This window comes from Pagrus major, chromosome 13 (assembly GCF_040436345.1).
Source record: "Pagrus major chromosome 13, Pma_NU_1.0".
In the NCBI taxonomy this organism is placed as follows: Eukaryota; Metazoa; Chordata; class Actinopteri; order Spariformes; family Sparidae; genus Pagrus; species Pagrus major.
The window spans coordinates 11,611,379-11,636,087 of NC_133227.1; the positions used below are offsets into that span (position 1 = coordinate 11,611,379).

A 24,709-nucleotide genomic window follows, 5' to 3' on the forward strand; every position below is an offset into this window, starting at 1 on the left:
CGCACAGCAATTTGGTTTGAATAAGTTTTAACATGCCCTGGCATGTTTTCAACCTATGGTCTTTGAACAGTGCGCAGAGGATTATGGGAAAGAGGCGAAGCGCGCGGTTTGATGCCTGTTGATGATGCATGTCATGCACGATGTTAAATTCATCAAGCTCAACACAATCTTACCAACAAGCAAGCCTTCAAAATAAAATAAACATAAAAAAAATGTTTTATCTTGGACTTATAGGAACAAGTGTACTGAGAATGACTGTGTAGTTGATTGTTATGTGGGTCACGTTATTGCATATGTTTATGACATTTGACAATATAACAACATGGCATGTACATAAGGACACTTTTGTGGGCTTATGACTGTGATTAATAAACTGGGGTATTTTGAACAAAAAAGCACGTGGGTTTTGTAATTGCTGTCAGGTAGTTACTTACACGAAATATATTTTATTTTGAAAGCAAAAATCGGAAGTTATCATGTTATCCAAGTTGGCTTGACTGCTAACTAGCGTTAGCAACACAGTTGTCCATCCTCGAAAGGATTTCACAGCAGAGTTTGCTTATGTGACAAACTTATAATGCAGAATCGCTGCGCCGTGCCGAACTGTACAAGTGGCAAATCCGAGCCACAGCCACTCTTCAGGTTTCCACTTGACCCAGAAAGGTAACTAGTGCTAACAGTGATGCTAACACTGATGCTAAAGCAGACAGGAAGCTCCCGGCTACACAGAACAGATTGTTTCTTATTTATAGGACAAGGCGTGCATTGATAACTTGGTTGAATGGTCGAACTTTTGCTTCTGCAACATAAAATGTCTGTGTTCCGCCCAGTAGCACGTCCTTTATTAACACTGTGGGGAAATATAAATGACTCTTAACCCAACAAATGAACTAAATTCAAAAGTCTGACATGTGACGCGCCTTTGCTTTCTGCTAAACGTGATCTCTACACACCTGGCCCATCCTGAAACCTTTTAGAGATGTGTTTCTGGCATGAAAAGATAAATCTATCATCTTGAATAGACCTTTTTCATAATAGACATTTCGGCATGGCACAAGAGGAAAAGCACAGGTGTAATTCAAAACACAAGAACGACTGCAGTAGATGTTCACTGGACACTTGATGGACCTCAGCCGTCATTAACCAAATTCATTTCACCTGTGTGTTTTCTGACAAGTCAAAATGCTTTTTGTGTAAAAGATATTAAATAACAAGCACGGACCCTTTATCAAAATGAATTTTGTTCATTGGCTATGCTGCTATAAACACCTGTATTTATACTTGGACTATTCATTGTATTTTGGGAAACATGCATTTTTAATTCAAACAAAAGAGTCACTTTATTTCTAACATGTTGGAACTGATGTGCTGCATTAAAGATAAAACTTGTGCAAGTGTCTGCTAGAGGAGTGGTTTATAACTGATGATATCCTTACCTGTCAGTCAATAACTCATAGGATTGTTTTCTACATTTACTGTTTTGCTTTGATTTATTGCTCACCGTTAGATTCTTTATATTGTACCAATGATTCATTAGAGTCATTGTTACAATAATTTCAGATTGGAAGTTTGTGCAGCATGTTATGGACAGGTTGTTCCATTAACATAGCACTGAACTGTAAGTGAACCTCGAGGCCAAATTTTCTATTGACTTTTAAACTTGTTTTTCATTTCGATTTCAACGTCTCCTCTCAGGTCTAAGAAGTGGGTTGAGAAATGCCCGAGGCAGGATCTCGCAGACAAATCACCAGACCAGTTGTACAAATACTACAGGCTGTGTGGGAAACATTTCGAAACATCTTCAATTCAGCGTGTAAGTTCTGTTTTCAAGCTGCACGTGTTTTTTTTGAAATTGCAGAAGACAGCGTGACCCAGAGTTTACAGTACTTTTAATGTAACTGACAATCTTTAGGTAAAATGTACAACACACTGAATTCAAGCCAGTTTATAGTGTAATGCAGAGCGAATATGTAGGTTTTAATACTCAACATATTCAACATTTGTAGTTTTTGATTCAGTCTGAATATGTGCTGAACTGTTTTGCCTCGACTTTGTTTCAGGACGCTCAGAGCACAGTGTTGAAGGATGATGCCGTACCAACTATCTTTGATGAGCCCAGCCAACCTCAGAATGGGCAGGTGAAGCGTGGTAAAGAGACGGTGGGTAAAAAATGACCTTAATTGTTTTAAATGAAAAAATAATAATGGGAAAATAACTTGAACAATTTGATTGTTGTTGTTTTTATGTAATCACTTTTTTTATTTCAACTATTTATTTTTGTAGACCAAAGATGATAAACCAGAGAGTAAGGGCAGAAAAAGTAAGTATATTAACACACACAAATTCATTACGTGTCAATGAATCTCCCACCAAAATGTGTTTTTTATCTTGCAACTATTTCCCTTTTAGAAGTCAAAAAGACTCAAGCAGAGCCAGCTACGGAAGATGTCCAGGCACCCTCAGAGGAAGAAGGGAACAAAGAGTATCTCAAGTCATTATTTGAGGTCCTCACGCTGTTGGGAGAGCAAAACATTCCCCCGACAGGGCCCGGTGAGAATAAACAGGATGGCCTTGGGTCCAGCAACTTTCAGGCATTGTTAGAATACCGCATGAATAGTGGAGATGAAGTCCTGAAGATGAAGTACGATGAGAATAAGGAGTGCTGCTCCTCAGCTCAGCTCAGTCAGATGATTGAGGTGTTTGAACAATGCATCCACAGTAAGCTGGTGGAGGAAGTCAAACAAAATGGCTTTTTCTCATTACTTACTGATGATTTGGTGCAGATCTCAGGAGAATGGTACCTCCCCGTCTTTCTCCGTTATGTGGACCCGGCTAACTGCCAGCAGGAGAGGTTTTTTGGATTGTTGTCCTTCGAAGGAGACGGAGACGCCTCAGCAGAGAAACTGCTGTCTGAGCTGACTGACAAATGGGGCTTGGATATGGAACAGTGTAGAGGTCAAGCCCATTCCTGCTCTGGGATACATCTTAGTAAAATAAAAACATTTGCTGCCAAACTGATGGAGAAGTACCCCATGGCAGTGCTTACATTAAGATCTACTTATACATTGAACGTGTCACTGGCAAACGGCATGGCTTTGTCAGGGGTTCAGCTTGTCATGTCAACCTTGAAGAAGATTGAGTCGTTCTTCAGTCAGTCCTCTGTACTGCAGTTGGAGTTGGAGCATGCCATTTCCATTTTCTACGCAGACAAAGAGGAGAAAGCAGAGGAACTGAAAACGATCTGTCAAACCAGCTGGATCGGACGGCATGATGCGTTCGAGGTGGCATTGGAAATCCTAGAGGCATTGCTACTCTGTGTGGACAGTGTGCATGACAACGAGGACATGAGGTGGAATGATCAAGTCACACACAACGCCTTAGAGATTTCTAAAGCACTGGCTGATTTTGAGTTTGTCATGGCGCTGGTTGTGCTGAAAAACGCAACGACACTGACACGAGCATTTGGAAAGAATGTGCAAGGGAAAGCAGCTGATGCCTACTTTGCTGCAACCAGTTTACAAGCCGTGTTGCACTCCCTGAAGGAAGTGTCGGACAACATCGACGTGTATCACGAGTTCTGGAACGATGAGGCCGCTAACCTAGCCGCTGCGATGGAGATCCCAGTGACAGTTCCCCGATCATTCTTGAGAAAGCATCAGCCGGAACCTGGAGCCATTCGGCCAGAGAGCTACTACAAGGAGCACCTGTCTGTTCCCGTGGTGAACCATGTCATCAAAGAACTGAATGAACTCTTCTGCGAGGACCACCTGAAGGCTCTGAGATGCCTGTCACTGATCCCTGCTGTCATAGAGCAGCACAAGTCTACTGAACCCGAGGAAGAGAGCATCCAAGTGTATAAGAACGACATCCCTAATGCAGGAACCCTGTCTGCCGAGCTGCACTGTTGGTGGGTTAAATATAGCAAAAAGGGCAAAGGTGAAACATTTCCCTCCAATCTCCAAGAAACCCTGCAGCTGCCCGACGTGAAGTTCTTCCCAAACATGCTTGCGGTTCTGAGACTGATCGGCATCCTGCCCACCTTGGCTCTGGAGGACAGCTCTGATGTGGCGTACAAGCGCTTCCAGATGTACATGGAGAACACGCCTGACGGATTCAAATCAAAAAGTCTCGCTCTTTTGAACGTTAACTATGATGTTGGGTATGATCTGGATGCAGTAGTGGAGGTCTACATGAAGAAGTACCCTGACAGAGAGGAGGCGTCATAGTCAGTTATGAGACAGTAGCTAAGCTTCCAGACAGATGATCCACAGCTTTGTAAATGAGTCATGCAGACTGAGTTATTTTGATGAGATAAACATCCTCCTTTTTGTTTTTTTTACTATATAGCCTTCATATGGAAGTAGCTTCTTTTATGTTTACTTTTTTTTAAATGTAGAATGTAAATGAAGCATAAACCGTACTGCAAAGTAACATTAATTGAGTAATAAATGCCAGAAATTAATTTTGTTTTTGCTGTTTGTTCTTTATGGTGTCTTCATGTTGTGTTTTGGGCAAAGTATTGACTGCTGTAAACTTCCCAGGTTGGAAATAAGTCCTGATGCCTCCTGTCTAAGTCCATTCATTATCTACATTGTTGAAAGAAGTTGCAAATTGTTTTGTTTTATGAGAGTGAGTTAGTAATGTGAGCTACCTTTTACTGTCACCCACTGTTGTGCTGACGTTTAAAAATTGGAGAAGGGGGATTAAGCTTTGATTCCTTCCTGAATAAGTTCAAATAAAAGGGTAGCGTCTTGTTTTCAATACTCTTTGTGGTCATCATTCTGTCTTAGCGCTCAAAACTCAAAATCTAATAATAATTTCACATTATTGTATGTTAAAATTAAGGCTAAGATGTATTGAACAAAACATGGCTGGTTTTTAATATACCATAGCTTCAACATGATAAGACTATTTCATTGTTAAGACAATTAAATCTTTTGTTTATTAGCTATAATTTGATCATTAACTGATAACTGATAATATACATTTCCCATTATCTGGCCTATAATTTCTCTGTCCGATATAGAGATTGAACTTTTTTTTAGTCCGACTGGAATGAAATGAAATTTAGAATTTTGTATTTATTTCTGTCTGGATTGAAACATAATTTCTTTCTTCCAAGTGAGATTTAGAACAATGACTGGTGCAAGGTGGATATGACGCTCAATAAGCACTATCTGGGCTTAGAGATGTGTCCTGACAATGAAATACTGAGTTCTATTTGAGTTGTTTTCAGGTACAAGGTGAATGAGAGATCAGGACAAAGCAGTGTGAATAAGGCCCACAGTTAGCTACATCCCTGATAGCATGTAGATGACTATCCATCTTGCATGTTAGGTATTATGTCTGTGAATGGAGTTAATGTTTGTGACTAAAAAGCTGAGTCACTGTTTTCTCAGAGACGCAAACTTCCAGTAAAGTGTTTGGTATCTGTGAAATGTGATATTATATTAAGTCTAAAAATAATCTGACCTACCTACATTGTTTGCTGCGGTGGACAATATTAAAATGACTTTTACAGACTCCAAGATCAAAGTTACATTTTTGCAGTTGAATGGTTTCAGGTTGTCATCCCTTTTCTTTAGTCTGTCAATCTCCAATTGAAAGATTTTGTGAATTGCTTTCACCCTCTATGTGCGAGAAGGGAGCCGTGATCATCTGTTGTTTATCTTCCATTCCCTCCACAGACTAATAGCTTTTACAAACCATTTTCTATAATTTGGGTTCCTTAGATTTCTTTTCATATAATAAAGCTTTCAAATTATCGAACTGATTTATTGTTGCTTGAATTTCCATTGCAGACATTTTTAATGATCATAACAGGAAAAGCACAGCTGTGATCAATAACACAGATGATTGCTATTCATCATTTATGTGTTCCAGTTCCACGGCTCGAACAAGAACGCTTTAGGCCATTTTCTGTATGTTCTCCATTTGTCATTGTAAGAGGGTAAACTTACTTATGTAGCACATGTTTATATAAGACATTTCTCCCCTAAAAACTTTTATATCTGAAAATTGTAATTAGAAAAAGGCATTTTTGACTACACACTACTCACTGTATGTTTTGAACAGTACTCATTGTTCTTTTCTGCAAAGGCACATGGTAGCACATATATAATTTAACGGATTGCACAAAAACGTAAAAATTACAGATAACAAAAAGATACAGTAGTGCAAGGTGAGAGATAATCCAATAGCTTTGTGTATCCAGGGGTTATATAAACACGAGGGCAACAGTTAGGACAACACCAACCAAATCTGATCTAACAAAGTGTGAAGAGGAAGCCTCAGATCCAGATCAGAGAGTATCGAGTCAAAACAAGAGCAACACTGCAGTTAAACATATCAAAGGAAGTGTCAAAGCCTTGTCCTGTGCGGCTTCTGTGTGATGTTGGATATGGTATTAGCGATGAATACTGATCAAGACTCTTAATTAAAAGACACCTGCCATGCATAGTATTGTAAAGAAAACACCATGTCTGTCCAGACAATGTTATGGTGTTTCTTAAACAGCCAAAATTAAACATGGCTACAGCCAATTAATGTATTAGTGATGGCAGATAAGCTGATGTGTACATTAACATGCATGACATTAAAGGAGGCCTCATCTTGTCATACCGGAACAAAAAACAGTCGGCATACAAGCACCAGGAATTGTGGCGCACTCGCCTGCTTTGCTCGGTGGATATGATGTGAACTATCTTGACAATGAAACTCTTTGTTCAGGCCCGGCGGTGCCATCCTGCCCTCTGCTGGAGAACATTTTGTACTGCACAGTCCAGTTCCTGGTTGATGGGATAACACGCTTTCGGTGACTCTTGGCTCATCACGCAACATCAACTTTTGAAAGCATGTAATGAGTAGGTTTTTTAGTTGGCCGAAGAGACATTAAGCGAAAATAACATTGAAACTCAACTGTGTTGGTTGCAGGTTGTGCCCCAGGCATGAATCTGTAGACTCTCCTGCAGGTTTTCTCACAGTAGGCTTGCCAGCTTGCAACCGCCAGCTAAGCTAGCTAGCGTGCTAGCTAGCTACATTGCAGTCCAAAATGACTGACTGCTGCGCCGCAGCGAACTGTGATTACAAGCAAGGGGAATCCGAAAACTCCACTCCACTTTTCAGCTTTCCTCTGGATCCGGTGCGGTAAGAGTTGTTCTTATTTCATTGGGGTGTGAGTAAAGAATGAGCCACTTAGCATGCAAAATGAATGTGTTAGCTATCCACTGTTAGCACTGGCGTTAGCTTAACATCATGTTGGCTAACAGTGACACAACTCTGTCGAAAATGGCGCAGACTAACGTTACTCTTGAAAGAAAAGTCCGTGTGAAATACACTCCGTCCTCTCATTCAGGCTCGGAGACGGACACTAACATGTAACATTGGCTCTATCCGTTTATCTTATGTGTTCAGTCATTCCACAAACGGAGGGAAACGATAGTTAAAAACTTTTTGTGCTGTAATTTAAATCGCCATCGGTACACGACACCTACCGTCTCGATGGTGTGGTAACGTTAGTGGAGGGACTGACGTTAGCTTAGCAAAATGAACATGCCACCTATTGATAATGCTGCTCGGCGTTATTGTACCCATTGTTCACCAAACTGCTTAAATTACAGTCAGTCTGCAGTACAGTTCACTGTGAACAATATAAATGGAAACTTGCATGTACGTAGTTAGAGCAGGTGATGTCCCTGTGAATAAACAGCAGTCTAGCGCCTCCCTTCCTCCTGCTGTTACCTCCTCTGACACTACTTGATCACAGTGTGCTCCTGTAGTGTTAGCGCAAATATTACTGTTATCTTGCTTATAAACAATCCAGTAGAATGAATTTATAATTAAATGACAAACACAGTTAAAATGCCTGGATCACAATATCTTTGGACAGGAAATGTAGCCTGCAAGTCAGGAAAATCTGGAAATATTTAATAATAAAATAATAACTTTATTTATATAGCCCTTATCTAAACAAGGTTGCCGAGTGCTTCATATAAAATAAAATTAAGCACATTGATCACCATAGTTATAGATAAGAATAAATAAAAAGTAAAACACATTTGCGTAGAATTTACAGATCAGCCATTAAAAAGGCTTTCCTTCAGAAATATATGTTTAAGCAATGACTAAAAAACAGGGAGTGTGTTTGCCAGCCTAATCTTGTTGGGCCGGGAAATCTAGAGCCTTTGAGCTCTGATGGCAAAAGCCTGGTCACCCTTGATCACCAGCCTTGACCTAGGTACGTCTAGAGAGGGTAGGTTAGGTGAGCTTAGGGAGTCACTGGTTCTGTAAAGTTATGCTTTAAAAGGTGTACAAAGATAATAACATCAATCCTAAATTTAACAGGCAGCCATGTCCAGCCCTGCAATGACTTTGTGTTTTTTTTCATCCTGTCCTTTTGCTCTTTTGCTCTGTGTGCTTGCATTGCATCAATAAAATCAGCTGACAGAAAGAAGTATTGGGAGAGAATTAATGCAAAAGTATAGTGAAACTGATAAATAAGGCTCTAGTCAGCAATCAGGCTCTGTGGGTGTGTCCATGTAAATCCATGTAATTGTTGCAGGCGTGAGCTCTTGTAGTCGCATAAAGGCACCATGTATGTGCAATAAGCATCAGAAACATCCCTCACAAACAGAGTTGTGTTTGGATGTTGGACTGTCGCAGAAAATCCGACCCGAGTCCTTCACAGAGAAATACAACAACTTGAACACATCATCCGCAGCCTTGTGTAGGTAACAGAGAGAGACGAGCAAGGTCTCACTTTTCAAGTCACTTTACAATCTGCTCACATATGGACAATAAAAATGCGATTAAGACATGTAACTTGTTACAAACTGTTGCATGGAGCCCCTTTAAACAGCCTGGGTTCAAACATTTCAATGTAATAAAAGGATTTTGTGCTTAGAGACAGACATGACTAATAAATGGGCTAATCAGCCCACTAATGAAATGATGAAAGGTTCAGAATGAGGCTGTAAAAGGGCTGCAATCGGCCCCACAGCCGCCTGTAGGATAGGTCTGTTGTGGCATGTGGACCTAATTGACTATGGTGGCAGTAATACAAAGAGTCACAGGGCGTACACATGTTCAGCTGGTGCATCACAGTGAATAGTGTTTAAATTAAAGCCAACTGTTTCACCAGCCTTTGAGAGCTAATGTCTGTTTGTCCATTTATTATTTAAAATCGCCTCCACTCATGTATGAAGGCATACATAATAAATCTCCAGTGTGTGTCTGACTTGGTTTTTGCAGAAAAAAGTATTATTTCCACAGTAAAATGAATAAAATGGCACCTACTCTTTCTCCCTCACTAAAACTCACTATATATAAATATGCAAATATTTTTCATATTACAAGTTTAACTGGTGGACACAAGATGTCTCCTACTTCACTGTGATGTCCCTTCTAAGTGTGTGTGAAGTGGATGTTTCAAGTTTCACTTGCGTTTGCTAAATATTGGACCAGGATTGGCTTCCAAAACATTTGTCGTGTCACAAATCATGCTTGTAGGCCCGCCTCTCGAAATCAGATTTTCAGTGATCTCTGAGAAAATTTACACCTGCAGTGAATGTGAAAACAGCCTTCTAGTGTCAAACTGTGCACATACATCATTCTGCACAGCGAGGCTCAAACATTCAACAGTAGGAGGAAGAGGAAAAACACATTCTTGACTTGCGGGGGGCTTGAATCTTGAAAATAGAAGATTAATGTGCAGGAGCATTTCGGCTAATGGCATTTTATTCAGTAAGTCTGTGGTTGTAACCCCAACCATGTGTGCCTTTCTGCTTCTGTATTTTTCAGCTGCAAACAATGGCTCATCAACTGTTGTCGTCCAGATTTGGCATCAGCGCCTCCAGAGCAGTTGCATACGCAGTACAGACTTTGTGCAAAGCACTTTGAGCCTTCTATGATCTCTCATCAGGTAAGAAGCAATTCTGTTGCCCATTATTATTAGACACACATCAGTGCAATCCATGAATCAATGTAATGCGATCCAATAAAACCTCAACTACACTCTGGTACAGTGTCAGCAAAGACTGGACTTTCAAAGTTACAGCATCAGATAGGCATGTAACTCACGGTATTAAGAAACTTTGGTCGTCTTTGCAGCCTCATCTCATTATGTAGGCCGGGTTTAAAAAATGGCACCAACCAGCTTTTTAATACACATCTAAAACACACTGGTTAGTTTGACCATTTTTTGTTCATGGAAAAAAAATGTGTTTCTGTTTTATTTTATAGTTTTCAGTATCATATGATCTGAACTTGCTGGTGGGAAATCCCCTATTACACGTAGAACATTGAGGATAAGTATACAATTGTGACCGACTGCTTTCTGTTTTTCAGAGCGCCTCCACTTGTGTCTTAAGGGAAGATGCTGTTCCAACAATATTTGACTGTACAATGCCTGTGAATAATCAATCAGGCTGCACCAGGAAACGTGCAAGGGATCCTGTAAGTGTTTCATTCAATGTTAAAAATTACTCAGCTTTTCCATCAGACATTAAAAGACTGAATACAAATCTGTAACCATCCTTTTCATCTACCTAGTCGGAAGAGGAGCCCACTTCTGTGAAGAAAACAAAAGGTACAGTAATTGCTTCAATTCAATCTTTAAACATCCCCTTGTTTAAGCCCCCTGAGTTTTAATTAAAATGTCTTAGCCCCTGTTGTAAATAATCTCTGGTTGAATCATCTCAACCTTTAAATCCGTTTTTTTCCCTCTCCCATCAGAAAACACAACAACAGCAGAATTCCCTGAAGACATCAGAGAACTATCTGGAGAGAACAGTGCAACGTCTGAACTGCATCATGAGAACCAAACCCAAGAGGATATAGCCAACTACAAAGCAAAAGAGACTTTGAAAGTTTACTTCAAGGAAATCCTTGCACTGACTGGATTCAGCATCAATGGTGCAAACATCAACACTGATGAGCCGATTGGAGGTGCAAGAGGCCAGCAGGCTCTCAATCGTATCTGTGTGGAGAAAATTGACAAGAAGGAGATCCTCCAGTTCAGCGAAGACCTCATGCGGGAGGAGATCCAAAACAGCCTCAGACTGGCACGATTCTTCTCCATTTTGCTTCAGGATGTGACGAATATCGAGGGAAAGCAGCAGATCCCAGTTTTCATCAGGTCCGTCACAGTCGATGGGTTCCCACAAAAGCACCTCATTGGGTTCTTACCATGCGACATGGATGCAGAAAATCTGTTTTACATGCTTGTCTCAGAGTTGCGAAATAGGTGGGGGCTGAGGATGGAGCACTGCAGAGGACTGACTTATCTTGTTACAGGCAGTATGTGTCAGAAAATGCGAGACCTTACCTGCAGGATTCTGCAAGAGTTTCCTCAAGTGGTTCTGTCACCAAGTGACCCATATGCCTTCAACATATGGATTATTCGCTGCATGCCTGTGCCCTCTATTCAAAGTGTTGCAAACACTGTAGAGGAGGTGGCCTCATTACTCAGGAGAGCACCAGAGCTGTTCAGAAGATTGGAGGGAAAGATCCAGCTGACATACGGCCATGTAAAAGGCGAAGCGGAAAGGATCAAGGCAGCTGTCAGTGAGAATTGGGAATATGGCACTGATGCCTTCCAGACCATGCTGGATATTCTGGAGCCATTCCTGAACTGCATCAATGAGATGATATCAAAGGTAGATGAAGATACTGCTGAGCAGATGGCCAAGCTCAAGCCAGTTTTGAAGAATTTCAATTTCATCATCACACTTGTTGTTCTGAAGAACACCCTCTGTTGTGTGAGCATACTCAACTCGAGTCTCAGGGGAATAATTAGCATCAGCAGTACCTTGCAGTACACAATCTCCAATGCCTTAAAACTGGTGAGCAAATACCAACAGGAGCTCGCAATATTCCACAGGAAATGGATCTCCGATGCAGTCGGCAGAGCAAAGAAGCTGGGAGTGGAGGTCACTAAACCAGAGGTGGACCAAGGAGACACAACTGAAACACCACTAGATGACTTTTACAGAGAAACTCTAAGCCGGCCTATCTTGCAGTATCTTGTTGCAGAGGTGAAGAGAGTATTCAGCACAGAGATGGTGAGGATTCTCCGATGGCTCTCACTAGTGCCATCTTACATGGCTGACCACAATTTCAGCATTCGCAGGGACAAAGTAGCAGACGCCAACTTGAACAACCTTGCAAGGCCTGACACATTCTACGAAGAGCTTGGTTCTTGGGAAGTAAAGTGGAGGCATGCAAGCAAGCGCAGGATCCTACCAACCACCGTGTTCGCTACACTGAAGATCCCTGATATTGGGTTTTACCCGAACGTCCAGAGCTTGCTGAGGGTGTTGGGCACTGTCCCATGTGTAAATGCAGAGGCAGACGTGTATGGCCAATACCATATGGTACTAGAGCGGTGCCATGCATACCTGACAGGCACACCAGAGGACCAAAGACAATGCAGGATGGCATATGTCTACGTGAACCAAGATGTGCACTTCAATGTTGAACAAATGGTGGACTCGTATGTCCAGAAGCATCCAGACATCGTGAAGTTGCTGCAAGTTGTGAGTAGATAAGCAGAGTACTGCAAAAAAAAATTGCATTGTCCTCTAGTGACGAAACAACTATTCAAAACTAACAAAACTATACCTTGTGTGTGTTACAGGATGATGACCCAAAAGAGAAGCCCCCCCAAGGTGAGATGACTTACAAAATATTTACCATTTCAGCATGCTGCAACTTTGAACTACATGGCTAGACTGTCTCATAAAGTTAAAATATACAATGAGAATGTTACTCTCTTAAAAGAGCTGTAGACATGAGGATGGGCAGCATACACAATGATGGCCACATTAAAAAAAAAAAGTTTTTGAAATTAAGTGACTATTGGACTTTAGTGGCAATAATTAGGAATATTTTTTGTAAAACTGCAATTTTAAATATGCACACTTATTTATTTGCTCATTTTCTAACAATTGACAAGATTACTTTCACCTCTCATTTCAGTGAGGACCCATGGGAACCATGCTGAAAAGGACACTGAAGAAGAAATACAACTCCTTAACCTAGAGATGGATGCTGAAAGGCTTGTGGAGATGAAGTGTGCAGAGACTGATAGAGAAGCTCTTAAATCTGCTCTGCAGGCCGCAGTGACGGCTGCATACAGCAGTAAAAGCAGGCAACATAGTGATGCATCTGCTCAGGATGGAGAGGTCGAGTACGTGACCAAGTCTGAAATGAAAGAAGTTCTCACTGTGTGTGAGAATGCAGTCAGGGAGGGAATCCTCATGGAAGTGGGGACTTCGTTCTTTTCCTTGTTCATAGACCGTGTTGTGAAGTTTGGGGAGAAAGACTGTCTTCCACTTTTCCTTCGGTTTGTGGACAGTTTTGATGTCATGCGACTGGAGTTGATGGGATTCCTTGAGGCAGATCTTGATTGCGACGCCATGGTACAGCGCCTGCAGGAAATAGTAACAGTTGAGTGGCGTCTTGATTTTAATAACTGCAGAGGTCAAGCATACCTAGGCTCTGGTGATGTTTCGTACAAGCTGAAAGCTTTTGCCTGCAAGGTCCAGGAGAAGTATCCTCTTGCTATAAGCACACACTGCTCCTCCTACTCCTTCAACACATGGTGGTCAAAATCCATCCCAGTGCCTGCTGTTAAGAGAGCCCTGGATACATTTGAAGAGGTTTTGATGTTCTTTGGCAGCAGCACTGCTCTACAAAAACAGCTAGACCATGTAATAGCCTTTGGTCTGAGAGAGAGCTATGAAAAGGTCCAAGAGTATCAGGGGAAGTACTGTGCCATTTGGCAAGAGAAGCACGACTCTTACGAGGTGTTTGTGCAGATGCTCGAGACCCTTGTTGAATGTCTGGAGAAAATAAAAAACAACCCACAGAGATGGAAAGCCTTTGTGTCTGACCAAGCTGGGGCACTCCTCTGCAAAGTGATGGAATTTGATTTCATCATTGCTATGGTCGTCTTGAAGAATGCAGCGTCCTTTACCAGAGAGCTGAGTGCAGGGCTTCAGAAAGACCACTTCAGTGCTGCATCCCAACTTTGCCAAATCGCTGGTATTGTAGCCACTCTGAACCGAGTAAAAACAAATATGAAGGTGTTTCACCAGAACTGGTTCGACGAGGCCTGTGCAATTGCACAGAGTCTAAGAGTGCAGATTGAAGTGCCTGAAAACTCACTGCCAAGAGACGGCATGATAAAGCCAGTTGGTTTTTACAAAGATGGCTTAAGTGTGCCCCTGGTAGATAACCTTATCAATGCCGTGAAGGATCATTTTTCAGAGGACCACAAAGAAGCTCTCAACTTCCTCTCGCTAGTTCCATGCTCAGTCACAGTGAGTTACATGTTTGAGAGCCTGAAGTCCAAGCCACCTCTCTACAGCAGTGATCTTCCTGATTCTGACAACTTCTTCACAGAGCTGTGCTGTTGGAGAGTAACATGGAAGACCAAAGTTGCATCCGTGACCATACCAGGCTCAATATTTCACACACTGCGTCTGCCACTCATGCAGTACTTTGGGAACATCAACGTGCTGCTGAGAATTATGTCCGTGCTACCCAGCACAGCACTGGAGGACTGTGGTGTTGTGATGCGCCACAAGAAGTTCCAAGAGTACCTGAGAAATACAAATCCCAAAGACAGGTCCCCATGCTTGGCTATGCTGCAAGTGGGCACGGACTTCAGCAGAGACCTGGACCACATGGTGACGCAGTGTTTGAAGGTCACTCCACAAGCCCTGGAGGGTATCTGTCTGGTACGTGTTTGTATTCTTTAAAGGAACAAGTAACCCAAAAATGAAAATTCAGTTGCTATCTACTCAGTTTCGTAATCCGCAAAACATTTCTGGAGCTTCACAGCAAAACAGTCAGCATTCTCCTCCATAACTGAAGATGCTGGGGACTTGATTTAAAATGTAAAAAAAACAACATACAATGGTTCTATACAGCCCTGTGTTTCCAAATTGCTTTGGGAAGATGTTATTTACGCCTTCTTTTTAAGCTGAAATCTTCACTGTAGCTGCTAAACTAAAAACATAGCTGTGTTGCTGTGAAGCTCCAGAAATGTTTTGTAGGCTACGAAACTTCACCCAACCTTCCACCTTCTTTTTTGGGTGAACTTATGCAATGACGGTTACATTTCTAGTTTATTCTTATTGAGTGTCTAACTAATTTTTTTTTACGTGGTATGTTCACAGGACAAGGAAGCCAAAAGCTTTACCAGGAATTCTGAAAACAATATGGAAGGTATGGTTGTTAAGTGTTTTATAATTACATTTATTAACGACACCTAAGAATTAGTACATTAGAGTACATAATTACCGTCAGCACCAAGTTATTGAAAGTTTGTTATTGTTTTTTTTTGCCATACTTTGAATGTGATAACCTCTTTGATGTTGTCTGTTTTTTCTCCCTGGCATATTTAGTCGATTGCATCAAAGAAGAAGCTGAACAGCCTAACATTCAGCAATCTCCCGGCAAGATTGATGACCAAGATGTTAAACCAGCAGATGAGAACGGTCACACAGGAGATAATCGTCAAAGCTTGGCGACTGTATTCAGACTGGCTGCACTACTAGGGAAAAGGAATAGTAGTCTCTCTGACCTCCCAGAAGAGGAGAGCGAGCATTTCCTCCAGGAGCTCAGCATGTGCCACTGGTTTGGAAGTCAGAGCAAATGCACACCTTGTATAGGTGATGATGAAACGGTGCACCTCCTCATAAATGGAATCAGAGATGTCATACTCAAGGAAATACAGGAATCACCATTCTTCTCACTCATCACAGACAAACCTGTGAAAATTGCTGACAAGACACACCTACCTGTTTTTGTCAGGTATGTTGGAGAATCTGCTCCAAAGGTCGAGCTCATGGGTTTCCTGCCTTTTGGAGGGAACTGTCATGTTGATACACAAGCAAATAACCTCGCAAAGATTCTCACTGAAGACTGGGGCTTACCAATGTCTCAGTGTCGTGGACAAGCATTCATGCACTTGGGCTCAGGTTACCAAAGCCTGAAGAAAATGTCTCTGGATTTCCTCAAGAGCTATCCACTCTCTGTTGTAACACCCAGTGAGTCTTGCGGCCTTGCCCATTGGCTGGCAGGAAGTGTGCCTTGCCCTTCAGTAACCAAGATGCTGGATATCACAGAAGATCTGTTGCTGTTCTTTGATGAATCTCCTTGTCTGGAGGGACAGCTTGCGCAGGCTGTTGATGGACTTTTGAATATGCCAAGAGAGGCCCTGGAGGAAATGCCAGAAACATGTTGCTCGAAGTGGAAAAAGAGAGAGGACTTCTTCGACATACTCGTTGACACGCTAGAGGGCATCCTCAGCTGCCTAGATGCTGTCAGCTCCAGTGCCATAGGTTCCAAGTCAATGCATGCACAAGTTCTCTCAACAGCTTTGAGAAATATGGATTTCATTGTCACCCTTGTGATTCTGAAGAATGCCTGTGCTCCTCTTCGTAACTGTAGCACTGTCTTCCGCTGTGGAAACCCTGCTGATATTCTCTGTGAAGTGGAAAAAATCCCCGCAATCATAGAGACTCTTAACAAGATGTTAGAAAATGTGAGCACTGTTCACTCCTCTTGGTTTGAGCAGGCCTTCCAGCTAGCAACCAGGGTAGCTCCTGAGCAAGTGTGCTTCTCGGAGGAAGCCAACAACTATGAATCTCCGGAGATCTATTACAGAGAAAATCTGAGTGTTCCTCTCCTCAGAAGTCTCATTGATGAAATGAAGTACAGCTTCTCAGACAGCCACTTGAAGGCCCTTTCAGTTCTGTCGTTGCTGCCCTCCTGCAATCCCATTCTGTCTGAGTTCACAGACAAGCCATTCGGCCTCTACCTTGCAGATCTTCCTGAGCCTGAAGCAGCCGAGCAGGAAATCAACGCCTGGGCCTCTGTCTGGAGAGAGAAGTACCAGGATGTTGCTCCTCCAACATCCATCGCTGAAACATTAGTCCATCCTGAGTCAAAGACCCACCCAACTGCTACCTTACTGCTGAGGCTAGTAGCTGTCCTGCCGAGTGTCAGTATGGAGTGCGACTTGATGAAGACCACTCTCAATTCCATGAGGGATCTGTTGAAAAACACTGTATGCAAAGGCAGCAGAATGGATCGTGTGATGCTCCTCTCTCACTGCACAACACTTCAGAGACTGCCAGACGTCATTGAGAAGTGTATGGAGATTGATCCAGAGAGCAGTCAATGCCTTTCCCAGGTATCCTAAAATATTTTTAAGTAGTTCTGTGTTTAATCATTATGTTGTATAAGAAAAACAAAATGACAGTATTTTTACAGCCATTCTAATCACTGTCACATTTTCTTTAGGTGATGGGAACCTTACAAAGACAAAAGTTGGACAGTGGTGAGTGCAATCAAGGAAACGTGATTAAAATATCACTGTCTTTTATTCTAATTATGATAAGAAGATAATAACCAGAAATCTGGGTAGTGTATGTGTGGCATTAACATTTATTTTTATTCTTCAAATTAGGAGGCACTGCAGCACCAGAATCACATGCCTCCAGTGTAGCAGAGAAGCCCGCTGATGGTGACGTGACGCAGGAGGTCGCTCCAGGACCAAGAAAAGCAGTGTCTTTCTATGAGCCACAGCTTCGTGAAGAGATGCTCAAGGAACTCTGGGACTCTCAGTTCTTCACAATTATAACTGAGCAAGCTGTTGAAATTGACGGCGAGCTCTACGTGCCATTGTGCATCAGGTATCTAAACAAAGAGGACATCCAGTGTGAGGAAACATTGGCTTTCATCCCTTTTGTCGAAGACTCAGCTGTCCTTGCAGATGCTATTGAGACTGCCCTGTCTGAGAAGTGGGGGCTCAACATGGAGTACTGTAGAGGACAGGCCTTGTTGAGTGTTGGTAAAGTAAGAGCTCAGATGAGGGCTGTCAGTTCAGCTATAGCTAAGAAATACCCCCAGGCTGTAAGAAGTGTCAGCTCTACTTTGTCTCTTAATGTATGGCTGGCTAGATCCTCTCCTGCTGAAGAAGCAGGGGATGGAGCAGTTCTCATAAGTAAAATACTACATTGGCTCACAGAGGATGCAGAACGGCAGAACAAACTGGAAGACATGATCATTCATGTGTTTCAGCACGATGAAGTAAAGGGCAATGAGCTGAGGGACAGACTCATCAAAAACTGGGAGAAGAGTCATGACATGCACGAGGTGATGGTAGAGATCTTAGAAGCTGTCATGCTATGTTTGAATGAGCTGAAGGGGGAGGGAAGTACTTCAGACCAGCAGCAGGCATCACAGTTCTTCGATGCAATCAGAAACTTTGAGTTCATCCTGTCAACTGTGGTGCAGAAGAACATCTTGAGTGTAACCCAAAAGCTTAGTCAGGCTCTTCAGGGTAAACCCTTAGATATGTTACTTGCTGTGAATAATTTGCCTGATCTCAAAGCATCCCTCAGTAAACTGGAGAGCGATGTTGACACCCATCACAAGGCCTGGTTTGAGGAAGCTGTTGCACTTGCTTCTAAACTCCATGTAACAATGTTGCATTCAGTGCTTCTGGAGCCGTTGAGTGATTTCTACAAAGAGTCAGTAAGCATGAAAGTTGTAGAGCACTCGATGGCAGAAATTGAAGACCTCTTCACAGAAAAGGTATTGGATACCTTGAGGTGTCTGGAGATTGTGCCTTACGCAATGTCCAAAGTAGAAACCAGCATTCTTAGTGGTCTTGTGTTCAGACTGTACAAGGAGGACTTGCCAGATCAGGCCTCCCTTCACACTGAGATGAAGTCGTGGAAGGAGAAATGGTTGGATCCCCTGGCAGGCTATCTCCCAACTACTGTGCTTGATACACTCAAGACGTCTCAGATAAGAAGTTTTAGTAACATTGAAACTCTCCTCAGACTCCAGGTCATCTTGCCGTTTTCAAGGAGGGAGAGCAACTTCAGGCAGGGAAAAAGAAGCTTACAGGAGTTCATGCTGCAGGAAAAGCGATCCCTCACTGAGCTACATCCTCTGTAAGAGTTGCAGGTCTTCCGTCACGGCTAGCAAATGTGAGCAATGCATTCGAGATGTCACCGCCACCATACTTAAGAACTAATGTGTCTCAACCCTAATAGAGGTCCCATGTTCTGGACAATTTCTGTGTACATTATTGATCTAAATTCTTTGAGATTTCCTTTTGTTGTTATCCTGCAAACCAAGCCCTATGTTATGTTATGTTATGTTTTGTTTTGTTTTTTATTCTGTAGTTTGTACAGTTGTACTACCCAATGGGACCAATGTCTTGGCAAAAAAAAAAACAACGCTCCACTGACGGTTATCAATGCGTGTGTGCCTTGATGCAGAACTAATAATTCACCCCATGTATCATGATAATACAGATGTTGAAAAATGTCCCATTGGCGTTGACTGACTTCTGTACAGCTGTCATGAATCATTTATAATTATTAAATTGCACCCTTACCTTTCCTGGGCACAAATAGAAGTGGTTAGTTCCATCACGTCTTCTGATGATTTCCCCATGTTTCCTGTCTCTTTGCAGGAATGAATTTGCTGTAAACGTATCTTTGAAAGAATGTTTCCTTAATAGGAAATCCTTCATATATATTTGTCAAAAAAAGTAATAAAATGTTCCAAAAATCAGGTTTGGCTTTAATGTTTCTTTTTCCCCCCCAAGGCAGATGTGCAGTAGGTTTATGTGTCGTTTCGTCTGGAGTCATGTCCCTAAGTGGACACAAGATGGTGCAGTGAGGCTGTAGTTTATCTGAAGAAGTGTCACTCTAAATAGATGAATATACCCTTAGTTGTAGCACTGTGTTTTTCTGAATGTTTAATCATGTCACCTGGATGGATGGTATTTATAGGATACAGATAACATGGCAATTGTTGTAATTGGTAACATAAACAGAAAAAATCGAATCAAATTTGAATACATATGGATTACTTCATGAGCAAACACTGAAAATACTGCAACTTAAATTAAAAAGTGGACGTAGACAAAAAAAAGTTAGCTTGCGAGACAGATAAGGCAACATTTAAGACTTTGCTCCAGCAAAAGCAAATCAGAGCACTGAAGTAACACGTTTCATGAGTTAACAGAGCGTTAGTTATCATGAGAGAAAGGCTTGCCAAAATTGCGATATTTTAAAGACATTGAAAAATAAAATCAATAATCCTTGATAATGTAACTATAACCTAATTACACATTTTTTCAAATTTAACCTGGGTCGATTATAGTTACTATGATTTTTAATCTAACTGCATAATTGTTTAGCTGTAATCCGTTTCTACCAAATTGTTTACAATGACTCCATCCTTCTGTCCAGATGGTTCCTAACTACAACTACCTATTTGGTAGTCAAACTATTAGTTTTTACAATCCTAGTATATTATTTTGGTAGATGAAGAAAATAAACCAGCAAGAAGAACTAGTTGATATTTTTTTTTACACAGTAAAGGTGGAAAGGTTTATATATAAGCTGTCATATGTTGCATTTTAATGGTGCAGTCCTCTATGGTAAGTGAATTCAGAATACAGGCTGCCAGTGTTAATGATTGGTAGTTCACCCTCTAGGTCATGATGTATTGTTTAAAAAATGTCTTTTATGATTCACTAACTGATCAACACGGATGTGGTTTTATATGGAGGGTTGTTAAGGTCATATAATCACTACATTATCTCCAGATACCTGGTAAATATTTATTTTACAATTATGTTTTGTCCTCAAACGTAAGGTGTCTGCAATGCTGGGTATGTGAGACAGACAGGGTTGGCTGGTATTTGGTAGTAATGCAAATCATCGCTTTCGGGCTCCATTGTTACCATTGTGGTTTGGTTAATATGTAATTTCAGAGAACGAATGTATTCAGTGGGTCTGCTGAGGAGAGTGTCTGCGTGTCCTTTCTTGTCAATTATTTGCTATGAATTCCAGTCTGGTTTCTAAGCCTTTATGGAAGGAATTTCAATAACACACAGCTACTGAACTGACAGTTAGAAAAGCGAGGGATTATAATCTGTTATCATGTTTTAAAACCTAAATTATCACTTCAATCTCTTTCCAGATCCCAATTTGAACAAGGCCTATTTAAATTTCTTTCTTGGAAAGGTTGACATGCTTCTGTAATATAAAATATATTTAATATCCTACAGGTTCCATGAATCAAAGACTGTATGCCACTGTTAAAACCCTACCACATACATACATTTTGTGTTTGTTGACATGACGCCAGCTTATCTTCAACACTGATAACCCCACTGAGTGCACTTTTTAAAAGAGACATGTATTCTTCCTGTGAGCTGTAACAGCAGATGCCTCGCTGACAAAGCCCTGATTGTCAGTGCTCAGCTCAGTGTGAAAGGAGCATCTCCGTGTCCCCGCTCAGCTGCTGAGCAAACGGATCTGTCTCCACTGTGGCCCGCCGGCAGCGGTGTTCGTGGGCCTCACTGCAGCCATGTGCAGCACAGGAGCACGCCAGCATCGCCCCATAACCCCATAGCCTCACTTTCTGCCAAGAGCGATATACCTCCTACAAGCTGCCTTTTATTTATTTACACTTTGGGAAGTAGAAGTGGACGTTGTTCCAGTTTAAATCTCAGGTGCCGTCTGTGTGTTTGAGCATGAAGAACACATCCTCCATCTTTAAGCAAAACAAGGTATTGCTATAATTGACCCGTGCACCAGGTTTCCTGCTGGAAGTCAAGGTTCTGCACTGATGTAAGACCCATGGCACTCTGTAATCATGTCCATACACAGCCAGGATTTAACTACACTCTGGAGGGGAAGACAGGGGGCTTAAGTGGATTTTATTTCAAGGTTCCGTTTTCAGGGAAAATTGGCAGCACAGGCCCGAATTCAGATCCTCCCTGTACTACCAGCAAAACTTTTGGTTTTAATTATTTAGATGACAACTTGTTGATTGTACTCTTAAAGAACACTTCATTCTTACCTGCCACTGTAAAGCTACAGGATTTAAAGTTGTTGTTAAGGACTGGTGAATTTATTAAAACATGTAGCGCTCTAAACAGATTACTGTCACTGCTCTGTGACTCCTTGTGGTGTAAACTTCTGTAAACTTAATTTACACGGGTTGAAAAGAATATAGTGAGCCAGGGTTGTATCTTCCTTCAAACATTTGAACTCCAGAACTGTTCTGCTTTCTGGCAGTTCAGCCTTATTATGACTATTTCATATTAGAATGATGACTCACAAGGATGTGGACAAGACATAGACACCACAATGCAGTAAATACATCCATAATTCCTGCACTTTGCCTTTTTTTTATATAGGTATTTTGTATTGTTCAGTTTGACAGCTATCATGATTGTTTTGCAATTGATCAATTATTGCAGACCGGCTGTATCCTGAATCGTACCGCATCATGAGTTACTCTGTGATTCCCTATGTGTAGGAGATAATCCAATCATGAGGTACTTAATGCAATTTCTTTAATGACTGCCCTTGAGTTTTACTTGATTGTCTGAAATTACTCCTGTCAAAATAGTTCTCAGCACCCTCCTCTGACTTGTGCAAATTCTTATTTTGTTTGATCCTGACACATTTGCACAGCACAATGGTCACGCTGCTTGGAATGTCAAATGCTTTAGTAATCCTTAAGGAAGTTAGCTTTGATCATTTATAAAGATGCTCTGGTGCTCTCACGCCTCCGCCAACCACAACCTAAAAGGCTAAATTCATAAGAACCAGATGGATCCTAACAATTTATCTATTGTGCTGTTTAGAGGCCCTCAGCCGGGCTGGTGCCTGTCCTCCTGATTCCTCAATCGTTCTTCGGCTTTATGTTTACCAGGAGGTGCGAGCGGAGAGACGTCTGTAAATGAAAGGGGCGCCCAGACTCTGCTGAAGTCATCACCCCACCCACATGGTTCACCTCAGCCCCCTCCGGCCTCAACACCTTGTGCTCCTTTTCAGCGACACCTCTTCAGACGCAGTGATATGGCTTCATCCAGTGTGATAAAGGACCTGTGTGAGACACTGCTGCCAGGCTTTGACGCTGGAATAAATGTCTCTTTTTATAGGGAGGATAAAGCCAAAAATACAATTTACATGCATTAATTTTCAAGTGATGTATAGCTCAGTTTTAATTCATGACTCGGACCAGATGGACCGCAGTGATGATGTCATGAGACAAATCCTGCAGCTGCTCCGTAGACAGTAAATACTGAAATAAATCCCAAGACATTTCGGTGGATTATAGACATATCTTTTAATTTACAGCAGTGAGTGCTGCTTGACATTCAAATATAACTCACCTGGACGAGAAGAAGTCGAGGTTTCCACTTCTCCCTTGATTCAGTCATTAATTCTGTGTCAAAGAAACAAATCAAAATCATGTCACCTGATGAAATCATCACTTAATATCAGGCGATATGGTTTGTGTTAAAACGACTTCATCACTGGATTAGAAAAACATATTAAAACATCTGCTTAAGGGTGGATTTTCCCTTTAAAGTGTGTTTGGTTGCATTGAGTGGACTCATTTACGATGCTCTGGTGATATGACTGGATTATATTGTGCTTGAGTAGTTGTCCCACAGGAACCCACACCTCTTTTGGCTGCTGAACCCATAATACAGGCAACTTTTTTAACCCTAACCCAGCTCAAACCAGGACGATCATGGTATCTTTGTTTTTTTTCAGGAATCATCCTCCAGTGCCGGTAAACGCCCCAGCTTCATGAACACACAGCTCATGGTGTAGGTGTACGGTGTCCCGGAGGACCACATGACGTGTTCAAAGGTGCCACCCATCTGTCACTTGAAAGAGCTCAGTCCTCAAAGCACAATAGACACAGAGGTCATAAACAAATGGTACACAAGAGATGTGGGTCCAGTCAGACAGATTGGACGGAGTTTGTTGTTTCTGTGGTGATCCCCGCTGTGAGCTACGGCAGCTTTCACAGGAGGGACACCAGAGACTGATGTGATTTTCACATGGCCGATCCAGAGCTGACACCGTCCCTCTGTGGCTCTGATCCGACAGTTTTACCCTTCAGAACTCCTGCTGGTGACACATAATGTTCTTGTTATTTATCAATAATCAGCTGGCAGCAGAGCCCTGCATCCTTCAGTGTTTGGTTGGAGATAAGAGGTTAAAATGAAAACTAACCGTTACGGACACGGTTCACTGATTGTTTCCATTTGAAAATTCCCTTTCAAGTTCTTGCTTTATTGTATTTATAATGGCTGTTAATCAAACTCCTGCTTTTAATTTTGATTGGGAAATTATTTATGGTCACACAGGTTTAGTTTAGAGGAAAAGAACGAACCTCATCAGAGAGCTGAACCTTTATTCGTTTATCTTTGAGGTTTGCATAAGTCAGTCCTTTTATCAAAATAATGAGACGAGATTTAAAAATTAAAAACATAATAGCGTGCTTATGTAAATCTTTTTTCCAATTGTGTAATGAGGGTTTGGCAATAAAACTGAATTATGCTGAGAACATTTTCTTCATGCTTCTTTCCGCTCCCTTTTATCCCTCACAAAAAAGAAGTTTACTTCAGGTTCATTTTAAGTTTAAGTATATTTCCCAAGTATACTTTATGTAATAAGTACACCAATATCAATGTAGTAGCAGTATAGTTTTTAGTGTATAACTTTAATACTGCTTTGGACTAGTCTCCTTCTAAGTATACTTTAAGTATGAGAATAGTGAACTTTGAGGACACAGTTGGTTTACATTTATGTTTTATTTATATTGCAACAATAGCATGATCTATACTATAAGTGAC

At 41.5% G+C, this 24,709-nt stretch overlaps 2 protein-coding genes across 2 annotated transcripts; both read left to right on the forward strand.

Moving 5' to 3' along the window:
• Nucleotides 1–537: 537 nt before the first annotated feature.
• thap12a (THAP domain containing 12a) lies at nt 538–4,763 on the forward strand. Its single transcript, XM_073479612.1, has 5 exons — nt 538–663; nt 1,696–1,813; nt 2,061–2,159; nt 2,284–2,320; nt 2,410–4,763. The coding sequence occupies exons 1-5, from the start codon at nt 578–580 to the stop codon at nt 4,224–4,226; spliced, it is 2,157 nt and encodes a 718-aa protein (XP_073335713.1). The 5' UTR covers nt 538–577; the 3' UTR covers nt 4,227–4,763.
• A 2,051-nt stretch (nt 4,764–6,814) lies between these two features.
• LOC141006937 (uncharacterized) lies at nt 6,815–19,602 on the forward strand. Its single transcript, XM_073479245.1, has 11 exons — nt 6,815–7,146; nt 9,799–9,919; nt 10,345–10,452; nt 10,549–10,585; nt 10,732–12,533; nt 12,635–12,665; nt 12,976–14,741; nt 15,183–15,231; nt 15,411–17,203; nt 17,314–17,350; nt 17,480–19,602. The coding sequence occupies exons 1-11, from the start codon at nt 7,052–7,054 to the stop codon at nt 18,976–18,978; spliced, it is 7,338 nt and encodes a 2,445-aa protein (XP_073335346.1). The 5' UTR covers nt 6,815–7,051; the 3' UTR covers nt 18,979–19,602.
• Nucleotides 19,603–24,709: the final 5,107 nt, after the last annotated feature.